This window comes from Rhamphochromis sp. 'chilingali' (genome assembly GCF_963969265.1).
Source record: "Rhamphochromis sp. 'chilingali' genome assembly, chromosome: 2".
NCBI lineage: Eukaryota > Metazoa > Chordata > Actinopteri > Cichliformes > Cichlidae > Rhamphochromis > Rhamphochromis sp. 'chilingali'.
The window spans coordinates 33,294,008-33,314,987 of NC_137930.1; the positions used below are offsets into that span (position 1 = coordinate 33,294,008).

The 20,980-nt window shown below is 37.8% G+C and overlaps 1 protein-coding gene across 7 annotated transcripts in view; it reads left to right on the top strand.

Annotated features, from left to right (window-relative positions):
* vav2 (vav 2 guanine nucleotide exchange factor) overlaps positions 1-20,980 on the top strand; it is a 196,877-nt gene that overhangs the window by 137,863 nt on the left and 38,034 nt on the right. For all 7 annotated transcript variants that reach the window (XM_080861482.1, XM_080861484.1, XM_080861483.1 and 4 more), the window contains exons 4-6: positions 7,910-7,978; positions 16,080-16,185; positions 18,378-18,476. In XM_080861482.1, the coding sequence (XP_080717608.1) occupies positions 7,910-7,978; positions 16,080-16,185; positions 18,378-18,476 (274 nt within the window). The remainder of the gene's footprint in view (positions 1-7,909; positions 7,979-16,079; positions 16,186-18,377; positions 18,477-20,980) is intronic.

The following is a 20,980-nucleotide window of genomic DNA, read 5'->3' on the forward strand; positions in this document are numbered from 1 at the left end:
TATTTTTCAGTTAAATAAATTATCACTCAAGTAGAAGTCTTTTTGTTTCTCCTCAAGCTTTTTAGAAATATTTCTTAGTCTCGATTCTAAGTCAGCGCTTTGTTTTTGTTATTAGCATTGTGTCATATATTTAGTTTAAGCAAGTATGTATATATGAATATATTTCTTATCCATGGTAAATTTGTAGAATATAATGACTTGAAAAGTAATTATTGAATATGACAGTCACAAGAACATTTCAAGCTTCAGCAGTGAGGAGTGCAAGCAAAAGCAAGTCGCATACTTGTGATGTGCTTTTACCTTTTTATTTTTACAGGTTTTTAAGCTGTATCGATAAGTGTGGTAGGATTTATCGTGGCACACTGTTTTCACTCCCTCAGAGCTAACTCTTCAGGCCACCTCTAAAGCCGAATAGTTAACATTAAAAAAAGAAAAGAAAATCCCAGAATGCAGAAAATTAATGCTAAATGCTAGCCGTAGATGTGGTGACTTAAATTTACATTTCGCAGGTGAGTTCGAGGTGAATATTAAAATGAACTATCAGAGTAGCAAACCATTGATTTTCTTTTTCCCCTCAAGTACAGCACAAACAGGGATTTCATCAGTTTTGTCATTTAAAAAAAATGTAATAGGTGACTCAATATTAAGAAAAGACATTAAGAAGAAAAAAAATCCTGACAAAGTTCCTTTCATTATTTGACTGGATTTTGACTTGATATATTTGGATTGAATTAGTTGTGCTACACACAAACACAAGCAGTGCATGAAAGGTTGTTTTAGAAATTGGATTGAGAAGAATATTGTGGAATGGAGGGGTTTTTTTAGAGAGCAATTTTAAAGCTCTTTTCCAGCTTAGGCTCCTCAGATTGGAGGGCTCGATGTCCAGATGGTAACTCCACAATCTTAAATGTGCATTCACAGACAGCACATTGTGGCAATGCATTGAACTGTAGACCAATTGGAAAGTTCCTCAATGTGTTAATCGTTGGATAACATTGCCACAGGCATGACTTTGATGTTTTGTTGAAGCACATTGATCTTGTCTGTTCGCTGTAATCAGAGCTCAGTAGTTCATGTCTTTGTTTCTGTGTCAGCATTCCAGCCAGAGTCGGGCATTAAGGCTTTATTTCTCCATGCAGACACGTAATTGCACAGAAATGCACTCAGGATAAAATCACTCAGGATTTCACACATTTCCTGGAACCTGCTGATTTTCCTTTGGTGTAATTTCTGTCTATAGTCACCTCTCATTTCTTTAAATTTTGGAAATGGAAAATAGGTGCAGTGATTTATTGAACATTTAAACATTTATGGAATTTACTGACTTTGTATCATTCTAACAAGCCTGAACATCTAAATTTGGTATGACCACCTTTATTCTTCAGCATATCCTGAACTCTGTTAGGGAACCGTTCTTGTATTTCCTCTCCAGGAATAGTTCTCCATGCAACTTGAAGGACATTAAGTGCTCTTATGTGTTTTACATTTTTAATGGGACTTTTCCACATTCATTATTCCATTGATTTTGACAGTATACCCAACACCACTGGCTGAAATGCAGCCCCAAACCATGACAGCCTCCATCTGTAGACACTCACTGTTGTATCTCTGTGTACCTCCTCCACACAGACAGACCAACTGAAGGGCTAGATGTATCTCTCAGGCCCTGTGTCAGGTCTTTACTGGACATTTTCCTATTTTTAAGAATATGGCGTTCACATACTGTTCGTCTGTTGTAGATACTTTTTAGGTCTGCCACTTCTTCTTTTGTCCTTCACTCATTCACTTTATTCAGACACACTGCACACAGCACTGAGATTTGCCAAATTTTGTCTAATAGCTCTTTAAGAACCTTGATGAAAAAGCATTGTGGTTATCTGTGGCATTTTTCATAGATTCAAATGATGAAACAGGAACAAATTCTACACATAACAGACAATTTAGCAAAGAACAAAATTTAAAATGTGATGATGCATTATTTTAACCCTCTCCTACAACATATTTTTAGCACTAAAACCTTAACTGGTCCCATTTTATTTTCTATTTTATTCTGCTTGCCTTCATGATTGACGTTGTCTTCTTCAGTAACAAAACTACAAATCCTCTTTTTTTTTTTAAGCCTCATGTTCTCATCTTTTTGTGTGTCAAACGTGTTGACCTTGGCTTTCTTACGGCTTATCTGCAGTATAAGCCTGCATCATCCTCTGCCCTGTTGTCACCCCAAGCCCCCTCCAGACAGCCACCCTACCGCCCACACACACTATCCTCTTACTGTAACCTTCAACCCGCTTGTGCTTGTGTCCTAATTCATCACTGATCCCTGCTGTTTGAGTGTACAGTATCTCCTGGCCTCTGAGGGATCAGGTCATAGAGTGTGGGACACCTCAGATCACCACATAGACTGATCTGATCAGGAAGTTGACATAATATAATGATCCTCCAGTGTGATATTGTCACATGCAATGTATTTACATTTGTGAATGTTTACTTTTTAAATATTATAGTGGCTTCATGGTGGTTTGCACATTTGCCTAACAAGCCAAGAAGCCCTGGTTTGATAATTTTTTTTAAAGATTTATTTATCTTGGTTAATCATATCAGAAGTTTGAAAACTGAAAGTTTTATGGCTTCCCTCCAGGCAGTCACAAATATTTCATCAGATTTACCCAAAGTCTTTCTTCAGATCACCAAAACCCAAGTTTGACTTGAGTTAATTAATCAGTGTAATAAACAAAAATAAAAATCAGACTCTGTAATCATTGTTTGAAATTTGCTACATGCTCATGGATAAGCATTTACAGTATAGCTCAAAGGATAAGAACGAGCTTCCCTGAAAGAAGACTTACAGAAAAATTGCGAGATATGCTAAATGAAGAAGCAACTGAGACCAAAACTAGACTATAACATTTTTAACCCTTTGTTTTGGGTCAAAATCTGCAAAATGAGGCATTCTTTTTGAAGTTTCCTCTTAAATTCCAGACATGATACAAAAGGTTGGAAAAAAAAACTGCAGTGAAAATTTGTCCAACATTCTCCCTCTTTACATGCAGATGTAGATCCTTTAGCCAGTCAGCTATAGGGAGAAACGACAGAGAGAAGAGACAGAGCAGGTGAACAAAGATGGTAGGAGGTGTGTGTAACAATGTCTAAACAGCATAGTTGCTTTCTAAATAAGGAATTGGTGATGACATCTCCATCTCTGCTTCCTGAGAACTGCATTAGAATATTGATGTATATTCTATGATAATTAAAAATCTGAAGAATATAGCTAGCTAGCTTAGTTTAGCATAAACACAGAACAAAGGGAAGCAGGAAGTTCTTGCATCTGTCTAAAAGTAACAAAATCTGCCTGTTGACATATGTATTAGTTTATGAACTTATCTATTGTTATTTAGGATATAAGGAATAGTAAAACACACTTCGTCTGTCTAACTGTGTTTATTTTGTGCCCCTTTACACCACTGAACATCACGCTTATTAGTACACAGTCATCATGTTGCATGCCCGTTTCTGTTTTTCTTATATACCATTTGACTGTACTGCATGTGCTAATTTCTCTGTAAGCGCTGTGAATCCAGCTCTGCAGAAAAAAAAGAAAAAAAAAACCCCTCCTATTCACATGCTGATTGCACACACTGCCCCTCCCCAGGAAATGAAACTGTAGCAGTGGGTTTTCAGGGAGAATGGGGAGATTTATAGACAAGCATGGTACAATAAGTAGCAAAGTGAGCAAAGTGCGGAAGCTTGCTGGAGCTCCAGCGATTTATCGACCCCTGCAGAAATGAAGCCGTGTCCTGGGACATGAAACTGCTTCCATTGCTGACCATTTGAGCTGCTTTCACACACAACATCTACACTGTTGTTCTGCTGTTTGACAATAATGGATCAATGGGACTGGCTCATTGCGGATTTGTACAGGACACCTGCACTAACAGTTCCCATTACACCAGAAGAGTGTGGAATAAATTAGACATGATCACAAAGACATTGGGGTTCATTACAGTAATGTAATTCAGTGAGAAAGGAAGAAGAGCTGCAATGTGTAAGATGAGAACTCTGATTTATGAAAATTGTTAAGTAAGAAAAACAAAAAACCAAAGCAAAACAATGCTTTATCTGTGCTTAAAGAGATTTTTTACCTCTTGTGGTTTGACCATGGGATGTTTCAAATCAAATAACAAAAGCGACTATAATATTTAAAAGTTGAATCATCCAATTCGTCATTCACCTGCTATGAATTCAAGTAAAAAAGCATTCAAATAAATAAAAAAGAAATACCTCAATGGTTAAAAGTAGGCAAAAACACATAAAGACACCAAATTCATTGGTTATACATGGCTACAATTACAAAAATACTGAATCTCTTTTAGTCTCTTTTCAAAGTACTTTTAAATGAGAAAAAATATAAATACAAAAAAACATATAGTATACAGTGCTTAACAAATTTATTAGAGCACCTCTTATTCAAATTAAAACAACAACACACACAACACAGATATTTTAGAACTCTGGGAAAAATGTATTTATTAAAACCAAAACTTGCAGCAGTTACTGAACTGAATTTGTGTTTTTATACCCAAATTTGAGTCGGCACACTGAGAAGTCAAAAATGAATCAAGCATAACATAAAAGCATTAAGACTAATTTTTCTGTTCAGGGATGCAAAACTGTAAAAAAACAAAACAAACAAACATAAGTGCTTTAACAGTAACTTCATGGGTAACAACAATAATTATATTTTAGCTTTATAGATACATTTGGGTTAAAGAGGCTGCAGATACTGGTGGGTTAACCATTAAAGAAACATATGTTTTTTGTAATTAGTTAAACTGTAAATTTAGTGCAGCTGTGACATAAATGTTACGTTGGGTGATGGTCTAATAAATTTGTAAATTTATATATATATATATATATATATATATATATATATATATATATATATATATATATATAAATTCTACATTTGATACATCTTTTCATCATATATATGTATGCTTAATAATGAATTTCTTCCAGGAGAAACATTGCATGCAGGGACCCCAGGTCTTACTGCTGTAAGGTTTCTTCTTCTATTTTCTTTTTGGATAACAACAAAAAAATGAAGTAAAATGAAAAACATCTGGACAGCTGTGATGAAGCTCATGACTCAGTGTGGATGGCCACTAACTAATGATTAGACTCCTGCAGATATGTGATGCATTCACAGGCAAAACTAAAATTAAAAATATATCTGCAAGCAAAACACAAATCTTTAACATTTTCTAAACACAAATCATTCACCAGCTCCCATTAATGTGGTGTCCATTGCATTTTTACATTTTGGAGTAAAACAGTGAAATGAGGTGAATGATGCAAGAGTCAGTGACATGAAATTGTAATCATTTTCCAAAGGTAATGTGCTCCTCGAGTAACCATTTTCTATGAAGTCTGGAGACCAGTTGGTGCTGAATTGTTTCAGTCTTCCCCCTCTGAAACCTCTGTTTAACATGTAGCAGTTTTCTTCACCAGGGATGCGCTCCGAGGCTTCGCTTTATTTGCAATGAGATTAGTTTGAGCAGCTTGAGAAGGCGAGACAAAGACTGAAAGCAGGTGTCGCACTCCTAAAGCATGAAAGTTGGAAACCGTGCATGTAATCGAGCCCCCCCCCCCCCCCCCCCCCTCCCTTCTAGCACTGAATAGCCAAGAGACAGCTCATCAGAGGTGTACTGATGAAATTATGAACATAGTTCAATTGTACCTCGTTGCACCATTAAGAGAAATGAAAACAGCAGCACCGGACAGAGCTTGGCTCCGCAAAACAACACAGAGGTGATAGATACGAGTGCATATCTCCACAAACTACTATGTAATTAAATTTTGCCCTGCGGGACTCCATTAATAACTTATAATATAATGCACATTTCATTGGAGGGGGCCTTCAGATGTGGGTGTGTTATTGCACTCCGGAGAAAGCGCCCTGTGTGCTTCATAACAGTTAGCGAGAAGGTAACATAAATCAGATGAGGCAGTTTTTTGTGTTAGTAGTACTTGTAATTGTCTTTTGAAAATATGCGTTTTAATAAAGTTACAGCACTTAAGCATGGAACAGTTAGCAGAATAAATAAACCAAAGCGGCTCATGCAGTATTGTGCGTGTGTGTTAGTTGACCTTTGACTGTCTAGCTGAGCATTCATTACCCTGATGGCTGACATGTTCTAATTACACAAAGGCTAATTACTGGTGTCACACATACACACAGCTTTACAGAGACGCAGTCCACTTCAGTTGGCTTTTTAGGAGGGCATGGAACTGAGTCTCACTCTTCTGATCATATCATAGGATTAAACACAGTCAAAGGATTTCAAAGCTGTGCGCTAACGGAGAGGAGAGGGCTTTTGTGAGAGCTTTGAAGGTCTTGTCTTGTATCATCACTGAAGAGTCCACATCAGCTTCCAGCTCACTTCTCAGTCTTGACAGTGACATCTTTTTCATTTGCTGTCCCTTTTGTGCTCTGCTCTGATTCCTAAATTCTCCCACATGAAAATAACCACCACTTTATTTGTTCATTTACGACGAGCTGAGAAATACTTGATCCCAGATTTGGGAAATGATGCAGCAGTTAGAGAATTAAAAAATTAAAAGTGAACTGAAAATGACTTAATAAATGTCAGTAGAGTTAACTGCTTTAATTCTACTCTCAGTGTTTTAAAAAAGGCAAACAGAGAAGTGAGGCTTATTGCCTCATAATTGTACAACAATACCTCATTACCACATATGAACGGCTTTAATGTTGAAAGAGGAATAACATGCGATTCACCTGAAACTAAAATGGGATACCTTGCAAGTGAAATCACTTACAGTGGCATAAAATGGAGGTCCAAGGTCCAATTCTGGTGCTCTGCTTTTTCTGGGAAACCAAAAAAGAAACCATGCTTTACTTTTCTAAAAGCTGTTATCATTGTATTAAAATAATAATAATAATTGTAGTATTTGTGTAAGCTGTAAAACAACGTGAGTGTTATGGATTTGGAGACTTACATAAGGTTTACTGTTTGTCCTAGGGTATAGAGTGTGTGTAGTAATAATACACAAACTGTTTCTCTGCCATTTGTGTTTTGATGATTAGCACTGATCATGACCTCAGTGACTTTAATGGGTTTCAGTTGTGCACAGCATTAAGCTAATAGGCTATAATCTGCAGCAGTCACAATCTGCTCTTGGTAAAAAAGGATATTTAACAGCGTTGGTCGTTTGAGATCTACACTGATCATGCATTTGAGAGTAAAGTTGGCAGAAATCTTGGAGATAAAGATATGCTGTTTATTGATTTAGTTAATTAATCTTCCACTTCTATGCTCTGCTACTCCTTTGGAGGATTGTTTGTTGACAGTGTTTGCAGGAAAGGGAAATTTCAGCATAGGATCAGTTGATTCGTGTAAGCAGTGAAGGTTGCATTCAGGTTGGTCATTTTTTGTATTTCATAGTCAGTCCCTTACATTGCCCCTGAGGGTCCTTGACAAGCTGTCCAAAAACCCTGTGAGAGGATATATGAGCCACCTGCCTAGCCATCTGAAGAAAAAATAGTGTATTCCTTCCTGAATTCCTGAGAAGGTTGGCTGGTGGAAGATGGCAGATTTTTTTTCTTTTTTTTATCAGCCAGTAGCAGTATGTTGATGTGTTTTGACAATGTTGTTTGTGACTGATGGGGTCCTCTGTTGAATAGATTCTGCCCCTGTGCTGTTGAAATGATGGAGCAAAGAGTGGCAACCTGACAGATGTAACATGACGTTTCTGACTAGTTATTTTTCTACCTGGAACACTGAGCTGTTGCAGTGATAAAGCATTTTGTACTCTGTCTCACTCTCTGTTTTTTGTTTGTTTGTTTGTTTGTTTTTGTGTGTCTGCATATGTGTGTGTGCGTGTGTGCCAGACCTTTTCCATCGGAGGATACTGCTGAGAATGAGGATGATGTGTACCGGAGCCTGGAGGAGTTGGCAGAGTAAGTCTTCTTTTCACCACAAACTGTTTTTCATCACCTAGGGGGACTTTGTGTTATTTCTCCGAAGACTTTTCCTAACCCTAAATGTACCCATGAACACCATATATCCTAGCAAACGCTAACTCAGTCGAGGGTGTCCTACATAAAGAGTAGGACATGGACAACCAGGGGGAAATGTAGACTGAAACTGAGTTCTGTAATTTAGATTTTTGTGGTAGAGGAAGAACATTATATATATATATATTACACATATATTACATATATATATATATATATATATATATATATATATATATATATATATTACACATATATATATATATATATATATATATGTATATATGTGTATATGTATATATGTGTATATGTATATATGTGTATATGTATATATATATATATATATGTAATATATATATATGTGTATATATATATATATATGTGTGTATATATATATATATGTGTATATACGTTGGGTGAATGTGCAGTAGTAGCAGCAAGCAGGTGAATTCTGTACATTAATATGAATAGACATCTGACTATTTTACAGGATTATATATATTTGTATAGCGATGCCAGGTTCTTTAAAAAAATTTAGGCATTGTTTCAAAATATTCAGATTTATAAAGTTATAAAGTATAAAGTTTTTTCATTATAATTTTATGTTGCAACAGATAAGTAATATACAAACAACAGCTTTTTCTGCATCTACTAAAGTATGAGTGATATACAGCATATGGTTGTTTTTCATTTGTTCTTTACCCCCATTTTTATGTATAGTTTTACATTGTTTTTTCTAATCTGAATAGGCTCACCACCGGTTATATAAAAAAAAAAAGGATCTGACTATGTAACAGTTCTCTACCTGTCGGTTGTGACGCACCTCGCGAAGTTTAAAAGTGAACTGTGATTGTCACTTCTGCCAATTTCCTCTAACTGCTTAATTACACACGCATAGAGCCTTCTGTCACTCTTCCTGTTGCCACAGTAACACCAACATCACTCCAGGTTTAGCTGCCTCTATACCTCCTTCAGTAACGGGTTGCCTGGTTTGGTGCATATTAGGTGGGTTGGTGGGTTTTTCTGTCTGTGAAAGATGCGCTCAGAGTTGGCAGCGATGACAGCAGCCGCTTGACTCGGATTAATGGAAAATAATTAGTTAAAGGCTTTGAGAATGGTGTCATTTATCACAGATAGATAGGAGGGAGGAGAGCGAGTTATAGAAAGGCGAGCATGCGAGCTATAGATATATGCCCGCTGAATACATAATCATCCTTTAGCATCTTCTCATGCACCAGAAGAGCAGGGCTAGCCAAAAAGGCTAGTAATGGATTTAATTCCAGATATGAAGCCCTGAAAACTTGGAACATGGGCTTTTACCATAGAACATAAACTAAAGGGAAAAAAAAGAAAAGAAAAAGAGCATAGTGAGAGGCTGCTTTCCTTTTTTTGTTTTCCATTTATTTAGAGAAGGGGTTTTCAAGTAGTGAGACACAGAGGGAGAGCCAAGGTGCACAGATATGGCGTGAGGTGAAAAGGACAGCGTGGATGCAGGCTTTCTAAAAATAACACAGTGTGCTCGCAGATTGGCACACAAATTGTACTCCTTATCTAGTACAGAGCAAAGAACAATGGCAGAGATAAAAGAAAAAAAAAGAAAAAAGAAAAAGTTGGATTACAAATGACAGCCAACAAAGTGCAACAGCTTGCAGCAGGAAAAGAGACCATTATGCATGGCAGCAGCTATTTCTAACACCTAACATTATCATTAGGATCCCTGCAAATCTAATTGCAAATCAATAATTGGGTATGATTTTTGTGAACAGTAAATTTTATATATCAATAAACATTTATTTAAATAGAAAACAGCAGGAAAAACTCCGTCAGACTGTCTGAACTGTTATATTGAGCCTGTCTTTTTTCAGTTTATCCACTTTGTGGGCTTGCCTCCCTCCAATCTCTGTATTCATGCTGTGTAGCGTGAGCGAGGTTGGTGCGTTTCTCTCCGCACATTCTTCTTTATAAACTTCAATTCTGTGTGTGGGAGGACAACTTAAAAAACATGTTTGGAGCCTACCTAAGAACTCCTGAGGTTAATCAGGATACCGCATGATTTTTAACCAGAGAATTTGAAAACTTGTGGAGTAATGCCATGAAACCCATGAAACAATTTTTTTTGTGTGTGTATAATAAAAAAAAAATTCAATCTTATTCAATGCTCCCTGTGTTTACCGTGGTTCTAAATACACCTGAAAAATGACAGTGGTGTGCACTGTCCAGGTTGCTGAAATTACTGCTGAAAGATGCGCTGGTTTTAGTCAGCGTGTACCTCAGTAGCAACAATAGCCCAGCACAGCAAACAGTCACAGGCGTTCCATTATGACACTTATCGACTGCACTAGTGTCTTGCCTCTAACTTTTAACCTCCAAAATGTCCTTTCTCCACTGATGGGTTTTAGCCTCTGTAACCATGGCAGCAGGTTGAGTTAATCTTTTCTTTTTCCTGAAATGGTCAGTGGTATTGTAACACTTTGCTCTTTGTGTAACCTGTAGGTCCAGAGGGCTGGGTCTTATTAAATTAATCATGCTGCTCTCTAGTGCAGCTGCTCTTGACCTTTTCCACTGAACATCTATGCATTTAGTTTCACCAATGGACACAAGCATAATTGATTCATCAGCATGTCCTTCACTTAATACAGTTGGACACAGTAGCACATAGGCCACGCTAGCAATAACCCTGCTCTCAGAGGCTTATTAATTAGTCTGAAATATTGATGCGCACGTAATTTACGACGGGTGCGTGACTGAACTGCGAGAGTGAGAGAGAGGACAGCGATAATCCTCCCGCAGTAATAATTTTTATGGATGTAAAACTATTCTGTGCAACAAGCATCCCAGTGGAGGAAAATAGTGCAATGGCAGGACATATGGTGTCATAAAAACAACAGCATGTAGGAAATAATACTGCAATATTGTCACCAAAAATATTAAGTGTGGAAAAGAAAAGCTGTGTGGGAAAAGTAAAACAGAAATAATACAGCAAACAATAGAAATCAATAGAACTGCATCATTAAGTTTGGTGGGTGCTAACCGCGTTTGACCGATGTCTGTAAAAATGGATTTTGACTTGAGTTTTAAAAACTGACATTATGTCGGCTGAGATGAAACGGCTGCTCTGGCCGCTCATGTGGGAATGAAATCAACCTTTTATGACTTGGTGAAGTTCAGCGATTGTGTTTAATGTTTTTTTCCTAATTCACAATTGTCAAAGCTTTTGCAGGTGATCAAGTCTCTCCTGAACGCAGTGAGCATGAAAAAGAGCTCGTGTCTGCTTGGCTGAAGTTGTTTTTACTCATGAATTGCAGACGTCGTCACGTCACAGCGGTCAAGTTACCCTTTTTTACACATAACACACAAGGAGAGAGAGAGCTCACATCAGGCACATTATCACCCCCGCAAATACTGCTTGATGGGCGCTGCTGGAGTAGAGTGAGGCGGCAAGACATGTGATGCCCACTTCTCGATTACCTGAAAATTGCATGTGTCATTTTAGGCATGTGACGGTTTGTCGCAAGAAGATTTCCATAATTACAATATTATGGCGGAAGAATGTCAAATGATACTTTAAGCAGTCATTATGGGCTAACCCAGAAATGTTCAGTGCAAATGAATGGAATGGAGATTCCCTGATAGGTGCACTTATGGTTTATTTGTATATGATGATTTGGCATTCTGCTGGACTGTATCTGTTTCCACAAGTATACTGTATGACTCAGATAGAGGTCAGCCTTCATCCTAATTGAGGTCTCACAGGTTAATATGTTAAACTTTGTGCCTCTCCCCTCTGGCCTTCTCAAGTCAAGTCCTCACATCGTTTAGCTGAGAGTTCTTCCCATCTGGAATGACTCCATCCTGGAATTGACAAACCATGAAATCAGGGTGGATCGGGCACAGTCGCCAAGGGACTCTTGCTCTGCGAAAGGAACACATAGATTTCCATTCCGAAGCATGCACTGTCACAAACCTTTTGTGTCACTCTTTTGCATTTTATTTTGCTCCATTAATCCCTCAGGCAGGTTGACATGAAAAGTCAATAACATGAAGTGAGCTCAGTTAAGGTTTGTTTTTTTTTCTTTCTTTTTCTTAATGCAAGGTATTAAGTAGCATCATGCCTCTAAATGACTGGTATTACATAGTAATAGTATTTATCATCTTTTAATCTTTACAATCAAGGAGAGAAACTGTGCTATTAATGATGTCATATGCATTGCTGCCTTTTTGGAAATAGTACAGTATTGATTCCTCTAAGGTTATCAGAATCTGTGCCCGAGGGTGTTGATATCAGGTGCTTTCCCAGTTTTTTCCATCAAACTAATGTTTTATATATAGCCAAGATTTCTTTCTATACATTTCCAAAGTATATTAGTGTCCCCATGATGCAGTATTTTATGCAGTGTAGTGAAACCTTCCCTGCTCATGTGCACATTATCAAAATGCGGTGAATGTACTACAGCGAGGCACATTTGTGGCCCTAAACCTTAAGGAAAGCTCCAGGTTCCATTTATAGTACCTTGCCCCAATATCTTTGCTCTCCTCTGTGGTATATGTGCCAATCCCACAGGGTTTTTTTTCCCACATCCCAGTGAGCTAAACTACTGCCCCATTTATTCTGATTTTGAACTGCACAAATGCAGTTTAGTAGCTACAGTGTGGAGGGTCAGAGCTGGAGCAGAATATTGAAGCAGTAACAAAGAAAAACAACTTTTGAAATTTAAATAAAAATACACAAAGCAGCCAAGCCTTCAGAGACATGTGCTCAGTAGCTCAGATATGATGAGTCACATTCTACTACCCCCATGTTAACTCTATGTCATTGAAGGCCGGAAGCACATTACAGCAGGCCAATTGCATGCAAGCACACTAGACAGCCTTTAGCCTGTCACTGTGTAATCAGAGAGAAAATCACACCCAATTTGTTAGTCCTTAGGTCCTCTACTTCCATTCCTTAATCATTCACTGTGATGGTTACACATGTGCACATGCACATAAATGCAATTTTTATTAGTATAAAGAAATAAGCTGTATAATTCTCATGTGACTTACTAAACTGGATAGAAAGATCTTACTGTTTTCTTGCTCTCTCCCTTTCTAACAGTGTGTGTACACACACACATACCCACAGTGTATACACACACAGATTTGATTGACTACACATACTATGTTGAACAGCCACATCATTAAAACCATCTGCTGGGTGGGTATATTGCTTATATTGGACCAGAACAGCACAGACGGTCCCACCTGGACGTTTGCAGCCAATGCTTCACGTCTTGCGTCTTGTCAGGCAGGACCTCTGTGGCTCAGGATTGTACCCCCCAGTCCTCTCAATTGCATTAAGATTTGCAGAGATTGGAGGCTGGATCAATGCCTTGGGCTGTTTCGTTGTGTTCCTCAAGCAGTTCTGAGGAGGTATTTGTGGTGTCCTGTGCTAGTAAAACCTTTATAGCAGCATCCTCCCCCAGGGGATGTGCTTGTTCTTGAACAATGTCAGTGGGTGGTGCATTTCAAAAGGAAAATACATACAAATTCCAGGACCCAAAATTTCCCAGCAGAAAAATGCTCAGCAGTGTGGTAATGATTGCTATTTACTTTACTTGTTACTTGCTTTAACATTAATGATATGACAACGGTTGTAAAACACCTCCTTTCCAATGTTGTCTCAATGCTATTTTGCAACAATCTGTTATAATCAACAAGGAAAATATCATAATGAATATTGGTTGTCTAAATGCAAGCAAGATAAAATATTGTATATCTGTTGGCATATAAGTAAAACACATATTAGTAAAACTTGGCATGATGTTTTGAATATGGATCGAAATAAGAAATAGGAAAAGTTTGGCTTTCATAATCAGTTACGCATCTGGTTCATCAGTATAATGCAGTAATTACTCATTAATCATTAATAAGAACATGCATACATTTTGAACTTGCTTGCTAAAAAAGATCAGTGACAAACTGAATAACTAAGAGAGATGAAGAAGCTAACAGATGTTAACAAATGTTCCAGTGAGCCAAGCTTTCTCTAATAGATAAAAACGAACTAGATATTACAAACTTCCTATTCGATCTCTTAACAGGCAACATTCATGTCACTGCACTAAACCTCCCTCATATAAAGCTCTGTCTGAGGAATTAAACAAAAAAATATGTGAATTACCTGCTTTCCAAAGAGCCTTTCTGTCATGGTGCTCATCTGTGTCTGCGGAGAGTGCTGTAGTCTCAAAGTTCAGAGAGGAGATACTGAAGGGACAGCATCAGGTGGCCATTGTCCTCCCACGCAGCCTTCTCAGTATTCAACATGAGACACTTTTACTTAATGAAGAAAGATGGAGCGCAGTGCTGATAGTGAACCAAGTCACCTCAATTAAAACTTCAAACGCACCTGAGCACCAGCATTACGGTAAAGCTGCATATTTGATTGAGGGCATTTCTCTCACTTCGCTTTTTTTTTCCCTCCCCTGACAGCAGTGAAAGCAGGGATGCCACTGCCTTGATGGCACGTGTAGAAGGTCACATCACAGTGGATGGAATCCACCAACCTACAAACAAGATTTCTTTTTTTTTTTCTTTTTTTTTTTGTAGACCTGTGCTACAAAATCTTGTTTTCAAATATGCATGAATTAATAAATCTTATGAAAGCTCAACAAAATAACCAATTTCAGTGATCTTAAAGGGGAATTAGGATTTTGTGGTCTGGATCTGGTTGTTTTGGTATAACGGCAGCTGGGTTATGGCCCCCATTAGCCAGACTGCAGTGAGGTTTGTGCTTCAAGAATGCACAAACAGGCAGGTTTATGTGCTAGGGATCACATGCACATCCACTTGGAGGATGCAGCATTCATCCAAGAAGAGCAAACCCTCTTCTTTCTTGTTCTCACTCAGAGAGGTCAGAGTACAAAACAGCATCCCCTGAGCTGGTGTTCTGCTCAAGGACATTCAAAAAGAGCGGATGCTCGCTGAGCCTCAACCTTAGGCGTCCTTTTCCCGAAGATTTCAGGGCAGCGAATGTTGGGAACTATAACAAAAGATGGAGGTGGATGGTACATTTGTGTGTCTTGGTTGTCAACCCTCACAGAAACTGGAGTTCAGCACAGAGCGTGGAAGCAATTAAGATCATTTTTTTTCCTTTAGTGACTAAATTTGCATCCCTTTTGGGAGTCAGACCACCATTAAAGTTAATAACACAGACATATTTTTAGATGCATATGATATTTCCCATGTTCACCATGAATAAATGTCCATATATTTGTTTAGAAATCACGATCAAAGCACCCTTCAGAACCAAGTACAGTAATTAACAGCTTATTCATCATGCTCTAAACTAATTATAAAAGAAAGGGCTTCATCACTGAAGTTGGCTGAATCTATGGCAACTTATTGTAATACAAGAACATTACGCTCCCTGTGTCTGAATACAGCCTAGGTAAATGGAATTTTGTTTAAACAAGCGAGCAAGTTCAAACAGTTGCCCTCTGTTATTTAGCAGGCAACTCTCTTTATTTATTTACAGTATTTAATCATTTATTTCCCTTTTGCGACTTAAAGCTCCCTTCTTATTAACTGCATCGAGATGGGCCCTTTGCCAAAGTGTTTTCCTGCTGCGGGATCCCTGCCGCCTCAATAAGTTTCCCAAACAATAATTGCTTATACGGAGCAGGGGGAGACACAGTCTTGGCTCACAGAGCATGAGAATCTTTCCCAGGAGATCCTCCTCTCCACAGTAACTGTCGGTGCTCTGCTGGCTGCTTGCCTAATTAAAGGTCAGTGAGCTAGCTGGGTGCCAAAACAACATAAATACATTAAAGAGAGATGCCACTTCATAACTTATTGGAGCTTTGTGAACACCAGGTTCTGTGTTCCCTTGCCTAGATCACTAGTATCCTTCAGGCAGGGCTTGTTAAGGATAACAAGCTAGTTCACCTGGTCTGTGCACTCAAAGAAGTTTGACGGGGAGGTGTGAGAAAAGACCGTTTATCATTTGGTTTTGAAGGTTGGCGGTTAGATGGACTTGTTCATCTAAAGTGCATGTGTTTTCCCCCAGTGAACATGACTTGGGTGAGGATGACATCTATGACTGTGTGCCATGCGAGGATGATGGGGACGACATCTATGAGGACATCATTAAAGTGGAAGTACGACAACCCATGGTGAGAACTCCTGTTTGATCATTAAGGACTTGTTTTCTTTTCACAATTACTGATTGCGTTTTTTTGTTGTTGTTTTTTAATATACTGTACAAATGTGCTACGTGACGGTCTATGACTAAATCACTGCAACTCTCCCCACTCTTTGGAAGAATTTTCTTTTGCATGATTTCATTTTACCATAACGAATTGCATTACAGGAATGCAATGAACTAATAGTGCCAGAGGAAACACCCCCACTCACTTTTAACTAGCTTTAGATTATTTCTGTGGTCGGCCTTGTCATTGTCGTACGGTATCTGCATGACATCGTGTCTCTAAACTCAACTGTAGCAGATGTCTCTTTCATAATCAGTGACAAATCTTTACTTCTGACTTGCTCTGCTTTTCTCATGCTGCAGATCAGATACATGCAGGTGAGTGCCACTGTGCTTGTGACTCACAACACCCTGTCAGCAAATTCCCTCCACCACCTTATTTAAAACCAACTCCTAGCATCCCAAGAGAAAGATCTGCCAATTAAGTTACTGACCGTTGGACCGATGGTGAACGATACCCCATCTGGTTCAGTCTGACTCAGAGCTAGTGACTTCAGCTCTGTGACTGCAGTGCTGACTTCAGCTAGCATCGCCAGCTGCCACACTAAAGCAAATAAACAATATGCTGCTGGCTTTGAACCCTACTTCTCGGATTGGTTGATCCTGTGCTGGCCTAAGGCCTGGACTTGTATTTTTGCATTGTTAGTGCCAGTTTTCGTATTACCAGCACTGGTTATCAACAGCCAGATCTACTCCAGATGGCTTAGCTATTAATTCCTCAGGGTGCTCATAATCATACTACAACATAAAAAAGGAAAATCTATGGAAACAAAGCCTATGTGTGTGGGTGTGTTTCACCATGATCAACAGGGTTTCTCACTTACAGTATACTGTTCTTTCAACAAAGCATGCACATACATACACATCTGAAGATGGAGACATCAGGCCCTCTGTAGAAGTTTGACTCTTTTTCACATCTTAACCTGGCTCCATCACAGCATGCCTGCTTGCATTGTTTTGCCTTGACAACGTTGGATTCATGTACATTTCTTTACACATGTCTTCTTAAACCAGCTAACCCACACATACAGTGACGCTCAAACGCTCATTATTTTGCATCCTTCTGTCATAGCCAGTGTCATCACCATCTCTAGCCATGGCACCAGCTATGCTAAATATTTAGAAATTTATCTTTGACATAATCAGATACATTAAAAAAAATCATTCCCAGAAGGATGATTCTGTTCATCTGGATGTATAGCCTTCAGTGGGAGAAACGTTTCATCACGCATCCAGTCTCAGCTGACTGCAGGTTTCCCCAACCCTATGAACAATAGTTACATAACCACTGTTTGTAAAGTTGAGGAAACCTGTGGGGAAAACTCTGTTCAGCTGCCTGCAGTTGAACAGAATCACTTCTCTGGATTATCGAGCATGTATCAAAACATGTCTAATTTTACATTTATTTCTGCTTGTTTTAACAGAAAAACAACAATAATTGGGGGTTAGATTTTTTTTTTTTTTTGGGGGGGGGGAGATTTGTTCCTACTGTCTCAGCTTTTAAAAAATTTCTTAAGTGTGGAAAAATCATAGGCTACATAAAAAAAAGATGTTGATGATGAAGGGTGGATCATCCTGGCAAAGGAAAGCACAGCTGACTATAAGTTGTGTAAACTGTCAGATGAAGTCTAAATTCATTTTGTCAGTATTTCATTGTGTTTGCAGAGTAAAGGAGTTTACATGCAAATTGACTAAAAGTGACTGTATTGGAAGACTGCACTGCATTATCTCTTGCTGATAACGCAAGTCGACGGCCTTGATGGATTACACGACACAAACACTTTGTCATAAGTCTGCTTTTCATACAGTTGGGAATTCATAAAAACAACAGTCAGCTCTTATAGCAGTAGTGTTATACAAAAATTTCTAAAAAAAAAATTTCAAGTACAGGTTGAAATAAAGTGTTGCAGAATTTGATGGAAACATCAAAGCATTGTGTGGTCCTTTAAATTGCAAACTAGTGATGCTGACCCTGTTATTTTAGCCTTTAATGTATTCTTAGTAACATATAAAAAAATAATAACTGAAACAATTAGCAGTTTATAACTGTTCAAAGTGATCGTCGTCACTGATTATTTTATCTGATTCTCACTGCAGAAAATGGGTATGACAGAAGATGACAAGAGAAACTGCTGCTTAGTGGAGATTCAGGAAACTGAAGCAAAGTACTACAAGACTTTAGAGGACATTGAGAAGGTGAGTTTACAAATACAGCTCTATTTGAGTTTCTGATAAGCGTGCATTTTCCCTTTGGCACAACCATGCAATGCTTGAATTTTCCTTTGTCACTTCTTTGTTGGTGGTTCAGACCTTTGGGCCAGGTCACAGCATGGAAATGTCATATATATTTGAACACAAGTGTCATGGACGTAGATCAATATGATTATTATTATCTCAGCTTTCAAGGATGACGCTGATCCCTAAGCCTTTAAGTACACATCACATATGAGAGAACATACTCTATGTGTGTCGGGGAAAAATAAATATTTCTGAAATAATTAATCATAAAATTTGTTTATATGCATGCTTCTCCACCCACCTTAAAGGTGTTTTATTCTTTGTGTGTTGAAGTTTATCACAGGTGATTGTTCTTACTCCACACAGTATTTGTATGAAAGAGAACGATCATCTCTGGCAAAGAGAAGGGAGCAGCGTTGGATTATATTTATTCACAAGGCTCTGCTGCAAAGATTGCCCGCTCTGTGATTACATTTAAACACAGTAATTATATCAGGTCATTGTAACATTAGCTGTGACTTATTCACATCAAGCTTAGAAAAACTGATTAATACTTTGCTGCCTACAAAGGGAATATACTACAATAAAAGTGAAGCTATTCATTTGTATTAATTTTAGTTTTTATTTTACTTTTATTTTATTCACTTATTCCACTAGAACATTTTAAAAGGTTATATTTATTTTTCTGCTCCTACCCTTGCACATTATTTTCTTATTGTCTGTAGTGCTGTGCAACAGTCACTTTCATTTCTTTATATTTTCTTTGCAGGTAGCCAGACTATTTTTTCTATTTTTTTCTATTTTGTTTCTTTTGTGTGTGTGTGTGTGTGTGTGTGTGTTTTTTTTTGTTTTTTTTTTACTGGTCTTCAGCAACAGGTCTTGAGGTTTTTCTGCAAGTGTTTCTTCTTTGGACAGTGGCTGTCTTTTTTTTTTTTTTTTTGTCTTTTTCAGTGACGTTTTTAGTACAGTCCTTTTAGCTGACTGACGTTCAAAATAATTTGAATAGTTATTTAAGTCACTTAAACGACTAAAGCAAAAAATAGTTCAGGCATTAAAAAGACACCTAACTCGAGAACCACTGCTGTCTGCACATAGCAGACAACTTGGCAAAAAAATGGTTTAAAATGATATCTTTAGACATTTTGTTAATAGTAATCTAGAAAAACTAGTAAACAATATTAAAAAAGAACCACATTAAAATAAAATAAAAATAAATGAAACCTAATAAAACCTAAATAACAAAAGAATGCCAGGAGGCCTAACTGAGAAAGAAACATTTTTAAATGCTTTAAATGTCTTGCAAGAAGCCCTGAGAACATCCTAAAGACTAAAAGAATTACAAGAAAGCTTTTCTAAGAGAGTTCTGTCTGTCTTGAATTATAAATTTGGCCATACCAAATACTGACTGTCAAGTTCAGCAGAATTGTACAAACCTTGTTTTTCCCCTATGTTCTATATTTCTGTTTATGTTTGTGTGTTTCAATAAATCACTACGCCTATTTTGGATTTTCCTAATGAAAAATAAAAAAGTGGATTCAAGACTTTTTCACATTACTGTATAATGTGTCTTTGTGGTACGTGTCTGTCTGTCTGACTAATTACAATAATAATAATAATATTTAGCAGATGTAACACAGAAAGCTAGAAACAGCCGTGACTCTCTCCCTGCTGACACGGTTTCTTTAATTGAGTTAGCATATTTAAAACATTCACTTTTCACGCTACATTCACGTAATTGTAGCACAATTGGTCACAATTCATTTTAGCTTATTAGGGAATGACACTGAAACATTCTCACAGTTATCCAGGACTAAAGTCTCGGTGTGTCTTCTGAATATGAGCCGTGAAGTTTGCGAAGCACAGGACACACAACATTTTACAAAGTATGATTACCGTTTACCGAGAAAATCAAAAACAAACATTCTGTGCTCAAAGACTCAGACCCTCACACCCTGACGCGTACGTTTGAGCTTTCACGGTGTAGTAATAAACCATCGCTGAGATCGGCGCTGGTATCGCATCAGTTTCCGCGTTGACAGATTTCATTCACGATTTCATGGAGCGCCACAAATCATCCGCTCCGCTAATTTCATTAAACTAAATGTGCATCCTGTGTTTCCCACACCAGACCAGCACAAGTCTAAATTAGAATAAATAACCTTCTTATGATCAGAGGACTCGTTAAGCTTAATTGAGTTGGGGTTAATAAACCCAGTTATCTTTGCGTTGCTTCTTAGTTGATCTATTTGTTATCATTATGATGATGAAATGTGACAACCATAAAGCAGCGTTAGAGAAATAAAAAGCATATTTTTTTCCTCTCTAAGCATAAGTGGGCTTCGTAAACAACAGCTGTATGTATTTATTGCACACTTAGGCCTCAAAAGGATTTTTTATAACACAGCCTGATATTTTTGTGGGTCATTTTCACAGATCTGTGAACTGTTCACACATGACATGAG